The following is an 18,933-nucleotide window of genomic DNA, read 5'->3' on the forward strand; positions in this document are numbered from 1 at the left end:
ACTCAGCCTCTGAATTAGCCTCGATCAAAAAAACGGGACCGACAAAGGCACATAAACTCACTCAGAACTCCCTTATTACTTATCCTAGATGCACAACCAAACACTATTTTTTGGTGTCCTGGAGACACTGAATCTAACGGTGCCCACCTCAACACTCAGTGATAAACATTCGCGACGCTATCAACGAAAGCGTACATCATCACATGTGGAGCCAAGAAGCTAAACATGTAAATATGGCTCACCTTGGTCAAAAGTGGTCTTCAATGGCATTAAAACGATAAAAAAAACGATGCTGCAGTTAATCCATAGGTTCATCCTATGTGTCTGTGCCTTCTTTGAAATTATTTCTGATAATCCATAAGCAATACAACTGCGTTTTAGTTTCCAAACTCCAGAAGGAGACATTCCTCCAGTTTAGTTTCGCTTTCCACACGCGAAGCGGCAACATTTTTTCTTTATAATGTGTGTCTATGTGAGTCTCCTCCTTCGATTCTATTGGCTCTAACGGTCACAAGGGTATGTCAACCAACCAGATCGAGCAAGGGGGGCCAGAGATAGGTCAAATCCACCCAAATGACCCCAGATGGCCCAGTTTTTGGCTAAATCTCTCTAAAAAGGTCAAATTTCACTTGTTTTGCATCAATCTTGATACAGGGTACTTATTATATGTTGTACTTTGGATTCCTAAAGCTTTTAGTCTACTAACCCATCATCCAAGGGTAGTTTTCACTATCTGTAAAAAATAATTTTTGGACGGACACTATAATTTACAGTTTTTTACTATGTAAAATCTGAATTTTCTTTAAAATAAAAAACATTTATATTGATTCTGACACTTCTACATCCAACTCACAGGTTTATCATTACTTTGAGAAAAGATTATTAATTTAACCCTTTTAGAAGGGAAGATATGGTCATTTGTTCTGGGAATGTCATTTTCGAGCCTGAGACCTGAAAAACAGGCTCAGAGTGGAACAGGTTAAAGGGGACCTATCATGCAAAATGCACTTTTGTACGTCTTTTATACATGAATATGTGTCCCCGGTGTTCCAGGGAACTCACCAAGTGTCAGAAAACACAACCCTCTCTCTTTTCCTCCATACCCAAATCTCTAAACACGGGGCTGCAACGGATCTGATACAGACTGATCCAGATTTGAACATTCCTCTGACGTCAGGACGGCGGAGCTGACCTATCAGGGGAATGAGAGGTTGCCGTGGCATGGTAACAGCATGGTAACACGACGCTCGTAACTCGGCCCCCTCCTTTGCAGGGGGGCGTGGTCAGCTGCAGCGCATGCAAAGACAGGGTGGAGGAAAGCAAAATAGAGCGAAATGAGGCATGGCTAAAATGCATGATCTGTTTGGTATTTTGAAAAACAAAACGTATAAATATACCTTGTATAGGTATGGCCCTACAATATATTATTCAAATATAGCATGATAGGTCCACTTTAAAAAAGAGAAAGCAACCAAGAGCATACCCCTTCACAAGATCTATGACTAAACATATTTCATAAGGACAAATAATAATAATATTTCCAAAAACACATAAAATAAGGCTTGTGCTACGCTGAAGGACAAGATGCTGAGGTTAAGACTCTGTTGAAAGAGGAAGAAAACATGTTACAGTTATTTATAAAGAATACTTAGAAGTAGAGCTAAGAGAAATGAGGAACTGATTACAACTCAACCTTCATTTAACAACCAGAGGTCAAATGTGAACATCATTTTAGAACCAGACACAATAACATATAAAAAAAGACGAATCAAGAAAGATAATATTTGAACAAGTTGAAAATATTGATTAAATATGAGGGTGTGTGTGTGTGTGTGTGTGTGTGTGTGTGTAGGTTTGTGCAGATGTATGCCTATATGTATATCAACATATATACCTAATATGTATAAGCCTTCTTTATTTCATTTTTTCCTAATTTATCCCAACTTCACTACTATTATAACCTTTTGACTACAACATGTATACAAAATGAAGGAATGCTATAAATATGATAGGCATTCTTGATGATGGATGTTAGCACATGCACATTACTGTAGTAAAATGTGTTTATATTTACAGTATAACAAGTTGCAATCTACTCATGCCTGTATATCTCCTGCTGTCTGTGACTGCTGACTCCTACCTGCCGCTAACAATGAAACTCTTATATTTGAAGGTAAATGTTTCCTCTTCAATGCTTCACTTCCTTCTGTTTCCATCCAGGTCAGTCTCCCTCTGGTTTAAAGCAGCAGAAGAAAAGCATGAGCAAACGTTAGTGAGTTATTTCTCAGTAATGGACCTGAGTAGTTGTTTTGAGTTTGTTTTTCGACACATGTAGCTTCTTATTGGCCTTTTTACTGCCATTCAATTTGTGTTAAAGTCCTTGCTGAAATTACAGGAGGCGTATTGGGTCAAACTTGGTAATGTGACTAAACTGCTATTTTTAAATCCAGGATGAAGTTTTACACTGCACTGTGATTTTATTTATTTTTTTGCTTTGGTCGCTCTGATCAAGGGACTCAGTGCCGTCAAATCAACCCGCCGATGGAAGTCCGGTCAATTTAACGTCAGCAATGGACAAAAAGTACATGTTTTCCTCCGTCAGAAAACGTTATTAAGCATTAAGGCGTTTTGAAAGACCTATAACGTCTAAGGTTTGAACATATATGTCTACACAAATAGATAGGAATTAACTAAAAGATGACTTTAGAGCACATGCTGCTGACTGATAGCTGGCTGACCTTCAGACCAGGTCCTCCTGCTCCTCTGGTTCTTCTGTCTGTTCTGCAGAGACCATGTTCAGGTCTGAGACGTTAGTATAATCAGGACCAGACTCCAACTGAAGAGTAGAGACAAGAAAAGATGAACGTTCAAGTCCTTTGGATACAATTACACCTTTTAATAAAAGAAAGACTGTTTAATATATTTCTCTTTTGATTCGAATGACAGGAGGATTAGTACATATTGGTAATTGTATATCAAGAAGCAAGGCATATTTACATTCTCCTTGTGAACACAATTATTAACAATTCTGTAATATCACTTTGCTGGAGTTGGATCTGTCACTGTCTCACCTCCACAGTCTCTATGGGTTCATTCGCTTCAGAGGTGGAGCTCACAGTCTTCTTCTTCCTGAATTGTGTTCAAACATAGTCAGATAAATAAGTAAAAGTGTTACTCTAAGTACCCCAAATGATAAATGTCAATGCAGAAGTTGAATAGTCTCACCTCATCCAGAGACAGACAAGGAGCAGAGGAATCAGCACCAGAACCACCACAGAGAACCTGGTGATGTTCACGATCATTGGGGATGTATCTAGAACAGGAGGTAAACAGTTGTCAGATACTTTAACTGTGAGTGGGATCCAGGAACCCCTCAACAAACACACGCCTGTTTGCTATCCTGGCTCCACACTGGTAGAAGGAGTTCCCCATTGCTATCAGAACAGCAGAAAGTCTACACATCGTGCGTCATAGACTGAAAACCAAATCTGTGTCCACTGAACCCAGAGATGGGGTCGTTACTAAAAAAAAGTAATATATTACATATTACATATTACTTTAAAAAAAGTAACATATTACACTACTTCGTTACTCTCTACATAAAGTAACTCGTTACTTTACTCGTTACTTTACTCGTTACTTTACTCGCAGGGCCGGCCCGCCCCTCCCTACAGGCAGATCACGCAGACTGCTAAAGTTTAAAATGTTCTCTTTAGTTCAGTTTCCATTGTCACATAAGACTGATCCAGATAGCTCTGATTATGGCTGTCCTCTGTCTCCTGCTATCTGTATTTTGCGCAGTATATCTCTGAACGATGCGATGGTGATTCCACTGTGCAAATGGGCAACATTACCTCTACTATGAAGGATGCTACAAGCCTGTCCATCTCTGCTTTGGTTACCGGTCCTCCAAATTCTAATTTGTGCTGCTTCGGAGTCGGCAGCGGCGACTCACAACATCCTCACTCTGGGTTCGGGGGTCCTTAGCTTTTAGCTTCACCTTAGCATGTGTTCTTTGCAGGTGTTTGTTGAGGTTTGACGTGGTGTTTGCAGCAGTGGATAACAGCTTCTGGCCTGGACACAGTTTGCACCTCACCGTCACATTCCTGTCTATTCTTCGGACGAACTCAAAATAATGGGCATACCTCCACCCCTCGAAAGTTATCGCTGACTCAGCCATGTTTATGCAGCACTGCACGTGGAGATGTCGACGCGCAAGTCGCGCAGATTACGTACATATAAACCTGCGGCGGAAACCCCTCTTGTCTCTCAGTGTGATTATGACTAATTTTATAAAAGTAACGAAGTAACGCGTGTCGGGACAATGTTAGTAACTGTAGTGTGATTACTGAATTATAAAAGTAACGCAACTCTGACTGAACCTATGGACATTAAATTCTTTAAACTTCCCATTTCAGTCAACTTTTTTAGTTTTTACTTCCTGGCTTTGTGTTTTCCCGCCTGTGTGTTTGTCCGCCCCATCCTGATTATTTAACCTGCTACCCTTGTGTTTTTGAAGAAGAATCAACATTATGATAGTATTTAAGTCCTGGTCTCCTGTTAGTCTTTGTCAGATCCTTGTATGTTGCTATATCCTCAGGGTTGATTGCACTTATAGTAAGTTGCTTTGGACAAAGTGTGAGCTAAACGTAATGAAATATAAAGAACATATTTCTAACAGTTTCCCTCGATTCAATCTCTAGTTAAACTCACTCAGTGTTGACATGTATGGATGTGGAGTTTATCTTGTCCTATTTAATCTCTACTAATTTAAATAACAAATTGGTTATGGCTTTGTGAAGCTGTATTTTAGACTTTGAAGATGTCCGGACAAATGGATGTTTAAGGTTTGAATCTGGGTCCAAAAGCTGCATTAAAACTGCTAAAAAACTCCTAAAGCTGCAGCAGATGGTGAATATGAAGGAGGGACTGTTTTAGAAATTAAGATCAGTAAACGTTGCCCATCCAGGTACTGGGCACATTTTAGCTTTAAATAAACAATTTCACTCACATTTTACATTAATAAAGACTTTTTCAGATGTGCTTCTCCCCAGCTCGTTCTCAGCTGAACAGAAATACTGTCCAGAGTCAGAGGACTGGATGGATCCGAAGACAAGCTGGGGTCCTTCACTGAGAAGAGGAACGTCTGCATTTCCATTCTTCTTGTTCCAGGTGTATTTAGCTTCTGGGTTAGCATCACTGCTACAGGTCAGAGTCACTGAACGGCCCTCCTTTATCTCACCAGAGGGTCTTGACAAAGAAGGGCGTCTCGGAGCATCTGGAGGAGAAGTGTTAACAGAAAATATTAAGAATGTGTTTCTCACTAGATTAGCACAAAGGGTATCTACATTATTGAATGCTGAATGAACTGTAGCTGCATTTTGGACTTCGAACACGGTTTGACAAAATGCATGTTGGACGGATTTAACCTTTGTCCAAAAGGTGCACAACATTGAAACTTTACACTACAATAAGGTACACTTCATTTGTAGTCGATAGAGGGCAACGAATGAAGACTGTGATGCTAATCACTACGAACTCAAATGTATTATTGACGATTATTATAATGTTGTACGTCTCTCTGTATGAGAACCTTGTTTTATTTATTTTTAATTACCTTATTGCAGTGTTGTAGTCAAGTCACCAATTCACGAGTCCAAGTCACTCTCGAGTCACCACTCTTCGAGTCCGAGTCCAAGTCCGAGTCACCAAGGGAGAGTCGTAGTCGAGTCAGAGTCCAAGTCCGAGTCACCCAAGGAGTGTCAGAGTCGAGTCCGAGTCTCAGTCATCATTACCTGTGTTCGAGTCCGAGTCCAAGTCCGAGTCACCCAAGGAGTGTCCGAGTCGAGTCCGAGTCCGAGTCATCATTACCTGTGTTCGAGTCCGAGTCCAAGTCCGAGTCACCTAAGAAGAGTCCAAGTCAAGTCCGAGTCACAAGTCTTCATGTATTAATCTTTGTGGATATATGTGTTGAAATGTAGCTGCTCCTCTACATTGCTTTTATCCTGTCATGTTATACTAATCTGTCTATTGAACTGCTGTGAAGCCAGTTTGGCTACAATTTTTGTAATAGGTGCTATACAAATATAAAGCTTATTACCAATATTAATATTATTATTATTATTATTGTAAATGACCCATAATATGTCTAACTATATTTAAAATGAGTTACCTTTTAGAGAAGTGATTATATTTGTAATCCAATATTTTTCTATGGTAAAGTTTTCGTTTTGCACTTTTATTTTGATAGTAATAAGATCGGGACTCTTATTTTGAAGGAATTTTACCGATTAAATCGGTTTACCGATAAAGATTGAGCCCCAGAAAGCACATGGCTACTTAGCATGCAAAATGACGTCATTCTGTATGTTAAGTAGCCATGTGCTTTCATGTTATCGGCTGAATCTTTATTTATTGATTAGATCACGTTACTCTGATGATAGTGTTCTATCAGCCTATATGTCTGAACTCGATCCTTAGAGTAATGTGTTATGGAGCCTTCTCTTCTCTTCAATATTTTTTCCATATAACGAGCATTTTGCGCTGCTCTTTTCCAATGTGGAAGCAGAATGTGTGAAAGCATACAGCACGATGCGGGGTGTGTCTCTAGACATCTTTAGACTGGAATAGCGGGGCCCAGTACATGAACTCGCCTCGCAGGTGCACACGCAGGGATAGAGGACATCAGACTCCAGAGAAAACTTGCTCGAGTCCGAGTCCAAGTCGGAGCGTCAATGTACGAGTCCGAGTCATCGTGGGGGGGAACATTCACGAGTCCGAGTCCAAGTCATTGTAAGCGAGAATTCATGAGTCCGAGTCCAAGTCATCGTGCGCGAGAATTGACGAGTCCAAGTCCGAGTCGCGTCAATCAATGCGCGAGTCCGAGTCGAGTCACGAGTCCCGAAAATCGGCACTCGAGTCCGACTCTCCTCATTGACAGAAGGAAAGCATCATCTCTGCAGAAATGTCTAGATATTTATCAAAGCTACAACAGCAACTGAACAACATTCATTTAAAGTTATGTTGAGGACTGCAGGACGATAGAGGAAGTTCAACACAGCGATGAATTGGCAATTATTTAAAGCATGTGTTGTTTGTTAATGTAGGTACTGTATGTACAGTCATTATTTCCATCCATACAGACATAGTGTTACCATGCTAAATGGTGCTGTATTTCTTAAGTGTTTAAACTATCTTACAATATAAATGTAGATGTACAGTACGTCTCACAGAGAGGAGGAAGACAACAAATCCACTCGCTGCTGCAGTTCAACTCATAGCTGCTGCTTTTATTTTTTCACCTCCTTAAATTATCTTGTGGGCTCTCATCATGATTACATTACGTTGCAGGAGGTGGCTGTTTTTACAGAGCTTGCAAAAATCTACATAATCTCATTTTGCACCTGCAACCTTGAATGACATGAAGAACAATTTAAAGCTAACCTCATTTATGATATCTTTGTTTGTGAGGTGTCTTGGTGCCTAGAGGATTTACTGTTATTGTTGATATTTAGTTTTGTTTTTAATTCTTCTTTATTCAAAATGAGGTCTCCACTATAATCTATGTCTTCTGTATGTCTCTTTACCTAAAGTGGATTATTTACTGGCTGTAGTTAAGCTTTCTTTTTCGATATATATAACTGCGGCATCTGCATTCAGATTCAGCAGAATCCTCTGAAATTGTATTGTAATGTCAGTGTGTGTTTATGAGTAAACTCACACACTGCAGGAGAGTGGAAGCCTTCATGTCCTTCAAAAGCACATGAGATCATGTCTCTGTGTTGAAACCAGTCTTTATAAGAAGATATCGTTGTTGTGGGGATTTTCTTGTTGTTCTTGAACCAGATGTAGGAAACACCAGCTGGACTGCAGCTGCCGTGACACTTCAGCTCTGCTAAGGTATAAGATTGCTGGACTGTTGCTGTGATCACCTGCACCTGCAGAGCTGGATATGAGAAAAATAAACATTTGAAATGACACAATATTATATCACTTGGTCCAGCGGTTTACTCTGGATTTGTTATGTAAGGGGAGGGGGGCTCATAGATGAAGAGAACAATCTTTTTTAATAGTCACATTAAACTGTTTACATTAAAATATTGGAATATAAACACCTTTTCCGATATCAAAATGTTTCCTCTACTTCTCTAAGTGCCATTTTCAATTACCATTTCCTTGTAATCGAGCTAAAGGAAAGTGAAATGCAACTACAAGTGACTGAATACACCTTATCAAGCAGGACCATGGGGAAAGTGATAATCATAATTATATATCATAATTATTGTGACTTAAACATTAAGTAACGGTGCACTTCTCTGACTTCCATTTTGTTTCGTAAACATATTCATTGTTGAATAGCTGCGAGGCTGATGACGTGAGAGCGAGGACTGTATTTGAAGGTATAACGTGTAGGTGTATTTTTATCAGTGTGTGTTGATCAGTACCTGTGACAGTCAGAGTTGTTCCAGGTAAATCACTCCTCCATTCAAAGCTTGATGTTTTGAATTTGAAGAGATACTGAGCTGAATCTGAGTCTCTCAGGTCAGAGATCCTCAGAGTGGAGCGTCCTCTCTCTGTTTCAAGGATCTGAACACGACCTGCATACTGGGAGTCTTTAATAAGGTCCTCAGGTTGAGAGGGATTCTGTCCCTGATGACTACCCTCAGGTCTAAACCAGAACTTTGATGTAATACATTCATTACTGCTGTACGTGCAGGAAATGTCAACTGATGATCCTTTGGGGGCGCAGATACTTCCTTGAATGGAAGTCACCGTGTTGCTGTGTCGACCAGTGACACCTGAAACATTCAAACTGATTTTTAAACCATTGTTTTACCAGAGTTGATGAGAAGTCACAAACCCATACAGTTAGCTATGGCTTCCACTAGATGGTGTTATGTTAGAATAAGGTAGTGAAGTGAACTCACACACTGAAGGGGAGGGAGAGTTCTCATATCCTTTCAAAGCACAGGAATAGCTGTCCAAAAAACTCAAGTCGACTTGATGAGAAGAAGATGTTGCTGTTTGAATCTTTTCACGGTTCTTGTACCAGACGTAATCATTATCAGGTAAATCACAACTGCTCTGACACGTCAGGTTTGCCCTGCTAGGATCTTTGCTTTCCACCTGCACCGAGAGATCTGTATTTGTGAAGAAGGATCAGGATGGTTATTTAAGAATAAACTCTCAACATTCATGTATATAAAAACACATCACATTTATATTATTGTTTTCTTAAAGTTGAACATTTGGAAATGATTGGCATGAATGAAAATATTACCTGTGAGAGACAAAGTGACTCCAGGTGAACCAAAATATCTTCCACCTTCTTGGTTTGTTTCGATCCTGAACCAGTACTTCAGAGTCGCTCTCTGTCAGGTTTTTGATTCTCAGAGTGCAGATGTTGTTTTCACAGAGATCCTCTACACGACCTGCATACTCTGAGACTGTGGTCAGATCTACAGGTTCACCATCTTTCTTTTTAGTGAACCAGAATGTTTTCTGTACTGTGTTATCACTTCCTTTCCATCTGGATGGGTATGTGTAGCTGCATCTTATCTCCACTGTTGATCCTTTCTCTGCACAGATCTCAGTAGAAGAGTAAGTCACTCCCCAGCCACCCTGACCCTGAACCACTGAAACACAGAGCACATCAGAAACATTCATCAGACTCATTAGACTTTCTTAGCTTCATCAAACACATCTTTTTACTATTTCATATTATATTAATTTACATAGACGGGAATGTTCTGATGTTTGTTTCTAACTGGGTTTATACTTTTAAAGTTTTAATATTGTTTCCAGTGAACAGAGGGATCTAAAACATATATAATGTTGACGTAGGACATCATGCTGCAGTGTATTTAACCTTTAACGCAGTATTTACTTGATAAATACTCAGATAAATACTTAGATTTTGAACCTTAGAAAAAGATAAGAATATAATATTAGAACAAAGAGTCTTCTTTCCTGGCTTGCTTTTCTCTCAGTGATCAGGCTGCTGCAGAGCGTGAATGGAAACTTCAAAGAAAAGCAGAACATTGAGGCGTGTGATATTAAGATAACAAATGACTGACAGAGAGGTTATTTCTAAGTGTTGGACTGCTAATTGCTTGCAAAAGTCGACACAAATGTTGCATGTTGCACCTAGGTCTCCTCATTGTCAGGTTAAAGAAAGCATCTGACTTCTCTGCAGAAATTAGATATTTATCAAAGCTACAATATCCACTAAACCACATGAGTATTTATGTAAAGTCATGTTTCTGAATGACTCTTAACATAAATTCAATGTTCAGTCTTGTTTTGTCAGATAAATATTACTATGTCCCCATCTAGAATAGGGAGGGATGAAACCCTCTTTAATGGTCACACATGCAGAGCACACAGCACACACAGTGAAATTTGGCCTCTGCTTTTAACCCATCCTAGTACAAGGAGTCTAGTATTAGGAGCAGTTCATGCAGTTCTACTTCATGCTGCAGTAAGTTTGTCTATCCTTATGTTGGTGATGCCTGAAGTGTAGAGTTTTGAGAGGTCTTATCATTGAAGAAAGCTGCATATAGCAGCGTTGATAGGGAGTAACTGCGCTAACTTGTTACTGTGATCGCCCCGGTGCCTTTGTTGCATGTCATACCCAGATCTCTCTTCCTGTTTCCAGTAAGTCTTTACACTTTTCACCGTCCAATGGAGGCAAACAATGAAGAAACTGCAAAAGCTACGATCATGTACATGCATGCAAACAGATGTTCATGCATTCACGTACACACACCTTCACAAACACTTGACTTTCATGCAAAATGTCGGCCTCCTAGGGCCAAAACTGTGGCCGCCATAAAGAGAGAAAGAGCGATCCGTTGATGGGCGCAGGCAGATTGAAGGCAGATGATTATTCATTAGTGACTTTTTATCCACGTTGCAACTCCTACCGTAAGTTTCTTATATTAATTACATTATCAAATACAGCTGCTGAATGTATAATGCTGAGAAACACTTGCTAAAGTTAAGTGGTGAGGACTGCAGGAGGAAAGAGGAAGTTCAACAGAGCGATTCATTTTAATTAACAATTATTTAAATTTAAAAAAAGTGTTGTTTTGTAATATTTACAGTCATTATTTCCATCAACACAGACATAGTTTTACCATGCCAAATGGTGCAAACACTCTGTATTTCTGAGCTGCATCAACTATCTTACAATATAAATGTAGATGAACAGTACCTTGTACAACGAGAAGGAAGACGACAAATCCTCTCGCTGCTGCTGGTAGACTCATAGCTGCTCCTCACGTCTCTGATAAACCATCAGGTCGATCAAATGCAGGAGAAATACTGTTTGTCAGTGAATCACCAAAAAACGTTTGTACATCGAGCAGGGTGTTTTCTCTGTCACTCGTACAGCTGTGTTAAAAAGAGGTCAACGTGTTAAAAACTGCCCTTGCTTCCTTCCTCTTAACAGTTACAAGATACAAGAGACGGTAAACATAGTTAAAATGAAGAACTCTGTGGTTTTGCAAACAATGCATTAACTTGTAAACATATACAGTATGAAAATGGCTGACTGACAGCTCAACATTGCCATCCTTAAAGCCACAATGTGTGTAAAAACAGGAACGAACACGCTGAATGGTTGGTTTATTGTTAAAAATCATCATTAAAGTAAGAATTTGTTTTTCATCCGTAGTATTCATCCTACTGCATATAATCAGCTAATTATGGGCGTCCACTTTTAATTACATTTTACCACAATTTCCAGCAGCCAATCATTGTGCTGCAGTCAAACTTTACATCTGCTCTCCCCTCTCCTGCAGTCAGGTGTGATTTCAGGTGTTTCAAACATCAAGTCATCATATCCAGTGCCCAGGTTAAAACCTGTTAAACCCGAGAGGACCCTAATCCGGGTCTGGCGGGAATTTTTTTTTCACGAAACTGTGTCTCAGGGCTTCTTAATATTTAAAAACCTATTAATGTGTAGCACCAGATTAACGGGAAGAAACTCAGCTAACTGACGATAGGAACCATTTTTACCAAAACAAAAATCTCATAAGAAACGTCTAAATGACCCCCGAGCGAAAAATGCTAACGCACTTGGCACAGAACTCAAGGTAAAGATACCCTTATTACTTATCGTAACTGCACATACAAGATATCCAATTAAAGCTGAGGTTCCACAGATTATATAGGTATTAGTATCATCACTGAGCGATCAGAACTCGCGATAGGGGAAGCAAACACAGACATCACAACACGTAATCCATAATTCAATTTTTATGTAAAAATCGGAGAATAAATATTAGCTGCTAATGGTAGCCACCAGAGTGTATTGCAGCTTCCGGTTTTGGCTACGCGTCACTCTCACTCCTTATTTGGTAACGTGTGTGTGTATGTGGAACTTCCCCTCGATTCCATTGGTTCTAGCGGTTAAAAAGAGGTGTCAATCATCAAAATCGACCAAGGGGGGCCAGAGATATGGAAAATCCACCCAAATGACCCCAGAAGTGGGTTTATTTAGCTAAATCTCTCTAAATAGGTCAAATTTCACTTGTTTTGCATCAATCTTGATACAGGGTACTTATTATATGTTATAGATTCCTAAAGCTTTTAGTCTACTATCCCATCATTCAAGGGTGGTTTTCACTATAAGTAATTTTTTTTTTTGGACGGACACTATAATCTCTCCTGATTGAAAGAATAACAGTAATACAGAACACTAATTTATCACTTTGGGTCCTTTTTCACAAACACAGAGCACATGAGAAACTATATTCAGAATATATTTTTTCAAAGATGTACCCCTGCCCTCTACAGTCAAACCTTTGTAATGTTCTGTGATGGAAATGTCCAGATGTGAGAGAAATCTCACATCTCCTGGTGCCTCACTGAATGTGAAGATGCCGTCCACTTACAGATAATTAGATTATATTATTTTATTATATTCAACGTTATTGTCATTGCACATGAGTACAACAACATGTTTGCATTCAGTGAATGAGGTTACAGTACATTCACATAACAAACAGTGTTGAAGTAATATACATAAATGTTTAATATTAATAAGTAACTTTGGATAATTGGGATAATAATATTTTCATTTTATTTTATTTTATTTAATCGTTTATTTGACAGGGACAATGCACAGCAATGAACACTTAAAACATTCAAATGTATCAAGCGTAACAGTGCCAGATTTAGCTTTAAGCTCATTTCCATCCGCAGTCCCTCACATAAAACATTTAAGAAAATTACATTTTACAAACATAGCAACAAATAAATACATGATATGCAAAAAGTGCAAAAGAGCAAGAGCAGCATACACAAGTATTTATGACATGTCAATACAATATAGCAGCTACGACATATAAAGTGCAAGAGAGGATACAAGAGCTATACCGTGTTAAAGTGCATTTAGCGGTGATTGCACGTCTGTTTGTTTCTCAACCATTCTTTGAGTTGACCTTTGAAGTTATTGAGAGCGGGACAATCCCGTATCTCAGTTGGGAGGCTATTCCACAAAGAGCTGCCTTTAATGGAGAGGACATTTTGTCCAAAAGTGGTCCTTCTACGGTGGACTTCACAGTCTCCTCTGGTTTCTGACCTAGTGCAGCGTCCAGTGTGTTTTTTGTGGATGAATTCCCCTAAGGGAGGGAGGGGGGCCAGTCCATGTAAACATTTATAAAAAAAGCACATACTTTTAAAAGACTTAAAATTGTCTAAGCACAAGAAATTGTGTTTTTCAAGGATGGTACAGTGGTGGGATGACAACCCAGTCTCACGGCATTTCGTGTTATAGTCACGACATGTAATCTATTGATTCGTGTTCACCATCACGATTTTCCCCTTTTTTTTGTGTCACACAGAACGATTTTAAAAGCAATGTATTTCTATTGGTAGTGTGTTTCGTGCCTGCAACTTGTCTTTTTGTCCGGTCGGGTCTCGGAAGACCGGAAGCTGTGTGGTTCATAAAAACATGTTCTTACTCAATATCAAGCCACGATTATTGTTTTTATTTTAAATCGTATAATGTCGGACTTTCTTTGCCGTCTGTGAGGAAAAGAAATGGGGCTCAGAGCCTCAAAATACTGAAATCTGTATTTTTTAAATCTTTTTTTCCTTCTAATTTGTTATTCTTTTCTAAATAACACACTGTTATTTACTCAACAAAAAGAGATATTTTGATCTCAAGGGGCTTTCACCTGGTTAAATAAAGGCTACAAACTAACAAGAAGGACAACCTAACATATTGGTCTCATGGAAAACAGCAAGATTACTTTTCCAAAAGCTAAAATAAGGATTAAAATTAAGCTCAGTTACATTTGTATAGTTGTTTACACTCTAGACTCCATAACAATTTAAAAAAAAGAGAAGGAAACCAATAGCAGTCCCATTTTCAAGATGTACTGTCTGATTAAACATTGAAGCACAATCTATGATGAGGTTTAAAGAAGAACTTAAACTTTTTTTTAAAGAGGAAGAAGCAAGTTACAGATATGTATAAAGGATACTTAGAAGAACAGCTGTGAGAAAGAGAATGAGGAATTGGTTTAACCTTCATTTAACAACTAGAGGTCAAATGCAAGCATCATTTTAGAAATACAAAAATAACACATATCTATACGTATATACATATTTGGAAAGGTGGAATGAATGGATTAATATGAGGATCACAATTCAACAATAAGTAAGGCGTTTGAAGAATCAACCTGTGTGTGTGTGTGTGTGTGTGTGTGTGTGTGTGTGTGTGTGTGTGTGTGTGTGTGTGTGTGTGTGTGTGTGTGTGTGTGTGTGTGTGTGTGTGTGTGTGTGTGTGTGTGTGTGACCTAGCATTACTATCCTTGTGGGGACCTACATCTGTGTACACACTCACGTGTGGGTAATCACCTCCCTTATGGGGACATAAGGAAGGTCCCCATAAGGGGAATCATTCATTTTAGGGTGAAGACTTGGTCAGGGTTAGGCATGTGTTGGTTATGGTTAAGGTTAGGATAGGTCTCCAGGAATTGCATGTAAGTCAATTGAATGTCCCCTGAAGTGATGGAAACATGGTGTGTGTGTGTGTGTGTGTGTGTGTGTGTGTGTGTGTGTGTGTGTGTGTGTGTGTGTGTGTGTGCGTTTGGTTTGCTATACTTGTGAGGACCACTTATTGAGAAACAACTCGTTCTGTGAGGACATTTTTGGTTGTGAGGACCTTTTGGGTGGTCCTCACTAAAACAATGCTGAAATACTCCCCTGAAGGCCTGAACAACATGCTGTGTAATTTTCAGCAAAAGTCCCAACAAGAATAGTAACTATGGAAATGGTCGTTTTCTCCTGTGCTCTTGGGCTCCAACTAGAGGACACACACATGTACTGCATCTACTTGTACTGCACATTTTCTGATTGATTGGTCACTGCAGTCACATTGCTTAACTAGGGAGGGGTAAGGAAGGAGGTGGAAATATAGTTGCAGGTGACCTGACAGAAGCCTGTTACCAGCTACATGTCAACCATGTAGAGGTTACAAATTAAATATAAATGACAAATCAACACAATTCATGATATAAAATACTTGCATACTGTGCATTATCAGTTAAGAATTATTAATCACTAATTATTTTCTGAAGATTTAAGAAGATATATGCCTCCCAAAGCATAGTAGTGATGTGCTTAAGTTTATTAAAAATTAAAATGTCCGCTATTATACAAAATGGAGTCTTTATTATAAAATACGCAATAGTATTTTTCCCCTAACCTTACTGTAAAATATATTATTGGTAAATGTTGAGTTTAAAAATTAAAGTTTAATATAAGATAATTGCTGGAACATATTGTTCTAGTTTATTTTCTGGAAGTGTGTTAAAACTATGGCTGTCAAGCAATTACAAATATTAATCTAATGAATTATATGCTTTGTGATTAATTAATCTAAATTCATGTTAATAAATCAGATATAGCAATATTTGCTGTGAGAAGCATCTCAAGAGGTGGGAAGTAACTAAGTACATCTACTCAAGTACTGTACTTATGTACAATTTTGAGGTACTTATACTTTACTTGGGTATTTCCAGTTATGATAATTTGTACTCCTACCCCACTGCATTTCAGAGGTAAATGGAAATATAATCAAGTCTTAAATCAGACTTTAGTTCCACCTGGAGTAAATTCACAAGCTACCCTGCAGTATACAAAGTAATTAAAACTAGCTGCACCTTTACCAGCTTTGAGAACACTTTAATGATCAATCATTATAAAACATATCATATATATTATTCTGAAATGGACCAATCTGCACAATGACTACTTTTACTGTCGCTACTTTAAAGAGTTTACGAAGAAGTAGAAAATCTGAGTACTTTTACTCAAGTACAAGATCTGAGTCCTTCTACTTTTACTCAAGTACAACATCTGAGTACTTCTACTTTTACTAAAGAACAACATCTGAGTACTTCTACTTTTACTCAAGTACAAGATCTGAGTACTTCTACTTTTACTAAAGTACAACATCTGAGTACTTTTCCCACCACTGCACACCTGACGTTACTCGTAATTGTGGCAACAGAGCTATGAGTTTTGGCAGTGGAAAATATGAAGCCTTTTGGCCGAATGTTTGGACAGATCGCGATAAACTTATGAAAAGGAGCATTGTCTACATCGAGCCTTGTAATGTAACTATTTATCAAGTTGAAAACAATAAGATGTCTCTCTCAGTTCCTTAAATCCTCACCTTCTTCTCTTCTCCCATGTTGTTTTGTTACTAACCCTTTTGCCCTCTGTCTGTGTGAGTGGTTGGTGTTTCTTTCTTGCTGTATGGATGTGGCTCCCATCTTTAGGCCTCCCAATGCTGTCCCTGGTCCTGCTGTCCCTGCATGGCCCTGCTCCTCCTGCATCCCTCACAGCCATTCCCATTGTTTCATGCATTTACATACCATATTCTGTCTTTGCTTTCTAGTCTTGATACCTCCCTTGTGTATTAAACAGTATTATAAGCCATACTGTGTTATGTCCTAAGTATTCACTCTTTCAGGAAACTAAGGTTGCATTCACACCTAATAGTCCTCTTCTTTGGTGTGTTAAAACATTATAAACACATATAATGACAGACTGCAGTAAGGAGGGCTCTGATCAGATTGTACCACAGCCTTTTGTTGTACACAGGGGACCAGTGAGGTGAGCAGTCATAAGCAAATATAAATATATATATACCAGCCTTTGACAACACTTTCATGATCAATCATTATAAAACATATCATATATATTATTCTGAAATGGACAATCTGAACAATGACTACTTTTACTGTTGCTGCTTTAACTATATTTTGATGATAATACTTTTCTACTTTTACTTGAGAAACATTTTGAATGCAGGACTTTTACTGTAACAGAGTATTCTTTTAGACATTATCTAAAGTTATCATTATCATTACTTTAGTATCCACTTTAGTATGATGATTAATTGAAAGGGGACCTACAATACTATGCAAAATGCACTTTTTGATGTCTGTTATACATAAATATGTGTCCCCGGTGTGTCAGGGAACTCGCAAAGTGTCAGTAAACAAAACCCTCTCTCTTTTCCTTCGTACCCACACCTCTCTCTAAAAAAGGAGGGTGCTAACAAGCAGATCCAGAATTTTCGCTCCTATAACGTCATTGGCGACATCCGGCCGACGTGACACGTCCCAACCTATCATCTCCGGCACACGTAACACGTCCCAACCTATATTCTCCGGCACACGTGACACGACCCAACCTATCGTCTCTGTATACAGTCACAGCGCTGTGTGTCTGTGTATTCAGCAGGATGTCTGCTGGAGGCTTAGAGTAAAGTTGTTATATATAATACATATAATGGCACTGTTCTAGCGGTAAACACTTAAGAAAGAACATGTCAAGCTATGTGCTGTATCAGAAACAATGCGCAGCGTGTTTTGGGAGTAATACGCTGTGTGTTTACATTAGCAAGCATGCTAACACTCAGAGCTAACCATGGAGCTAACGCTGTAGGCTACTGGAGAGAATATGTGTAACATAATGCCCTTGTGGTAAAGAGAAAGGTTTGAGCTCCATACTGTTTCAGAAATAAAGCTTGAAGTGGTTAGGAGCATAACATTGCATTTAATCACCGCAGCGTTTAATCAAATCAAATCAAGGTTTATTTATAAAGCACATTTAAAAGCGATTTTTGGTCGGGCCAAAGTGCTGTACATGTAATATTTTAGCTGAGCTTCTCCCCGTAGAAATCTCTCAGGGGAAAGCTGCGTGACGTGACTGAAGTCTATCCAGTATTTTACAGGTAGCCAATGCAGACGGATGAGGATGGGGGTGATGTGGTCAGAGGACTTGGTGCGGGTGATGATCCGGGCAGCAGAGTTATGAATGATTTGAAGTTTATTGAGGAGTTTGATGGGAAGGCCTGAGAGCATGGTATTACAATAGTCAATATGGGATGTGACGAATGCATGAACCAGGACTTCAGTGCTGGATTGAGACAGGGCGAAGTCTGGAGAAGAATGCAGTCCGAGTGATGTTTTTTTATGTGGGGTGCAAATGAGAGGGAGCTGTCCAGAATGACACAAAGATGTTGTGTTTGAGTTGTGCTCTTGATAAGCCATTACAACAGTAAAATAAGTGTCTCCTGTTCACCAAAACATACCCATCTGTTATGGAAAAATAAAGTATTCCAAAAGTATTCTAAAAGTAATCTGAATACGTTACTTTTTTAAGACACGTAACTATTCGGATTCGGATTACTTTCAGAGCCATGTATTCAGTATTCAGGAACTAACTACATTTACAAAGTAACCCTCCAAACCCTGTATATATATATATATATATATATATATATATATATATATATATATATATATATATTACTGTATATCATAGAGTTAAGCTGAATAAGCCTCATACTGCTCTGTCCTGCCTCTTTCTTGTTGCAGAGGTCACAGCTTGGTCAGAGTGGGG

At 38.8% G+C, this 18,933-nt stretch overlaps 1 protein-coding gene across 1 annotated transcript; it reads right to left on the bottom strand.

Annotated features, from left to right (window-relative positions):
* Nucleotides 1-1,386: 1,386 nt before the first annotated feature.
* LOC117481989 (cell adhesion molecule 3-like) lies at nucleotides 1,387-18,392 on the bottom strand. Its single transcript, XM_034129934.1, has 11 exons — nucleotides 18,278-18,392; nucleotides 9,508-9,635; nucleotides 9,281-9,371; nucleotides 8,928-9,140; nucleotides 8,445-8,798; nucleotides 7,721-7,945; nucleotides 5,012-5,278; nucleotides 3,226-3,313; nucleotides 3,072-3,129; nucleotides 2,739-2,836; nucleotides 1,387-2,232 (listed from the first exon to the last, which is right to left on the bottom strand). Exons 1-10 carry the CDS (start codon nucleotides 18,390-18,392, stop codon nucleotides 2,741-2,743), a joined length of 1,635 nt encoding a protein of 544 aa, XP_033985825.1. The 3' UTR covers nucleotides 1,387-2,232; nucleotides 2,739-2,740.
* Nucleotides 18,393-18,933: the final 541 nt, after the last annotated feature.

Source organism: Trematomus bernacchii, unplaced genomic scaffold (genome assembly GCF_902827165.1).
Source record: "Trematomus bernacchii unplaced genomic scaffold, fTreBer1.1, whole genome shotgun sequence".
NCBI classification, from domain to species: Eukaryota; Metazoa; Chordata; class Actinopteri; order Perciformes; family Nototheniidae; genus Trematomus; species Trematomus bernacchii.

Excerpts from the sequence above, each read along its gene's own strand:
- LOC117481989 (XM_034129934.1), bottom strand. The coding sequence starts at position 18,392 with ATGCTCTCAGGCCTTCCCATCAAACTCCTCAATAAACTTCAAATCATT. Across the intron at positions 8,799-8,927 it reads CTCTCCCTCCCCTTCAGTGT|GTGTCACTGGTCGACACAGC; the intron begins GTGAGTTCACTT and ends TGAATGTTTCAG. Across the intron at positions 5,279-7,720 it reads CTTCCACTCTCCTGCAGTGT|ATGCTCCGAGACGCCCTTCT; the intron begins GTGAGTTTACTC and ends CTTCTCCTCCAG.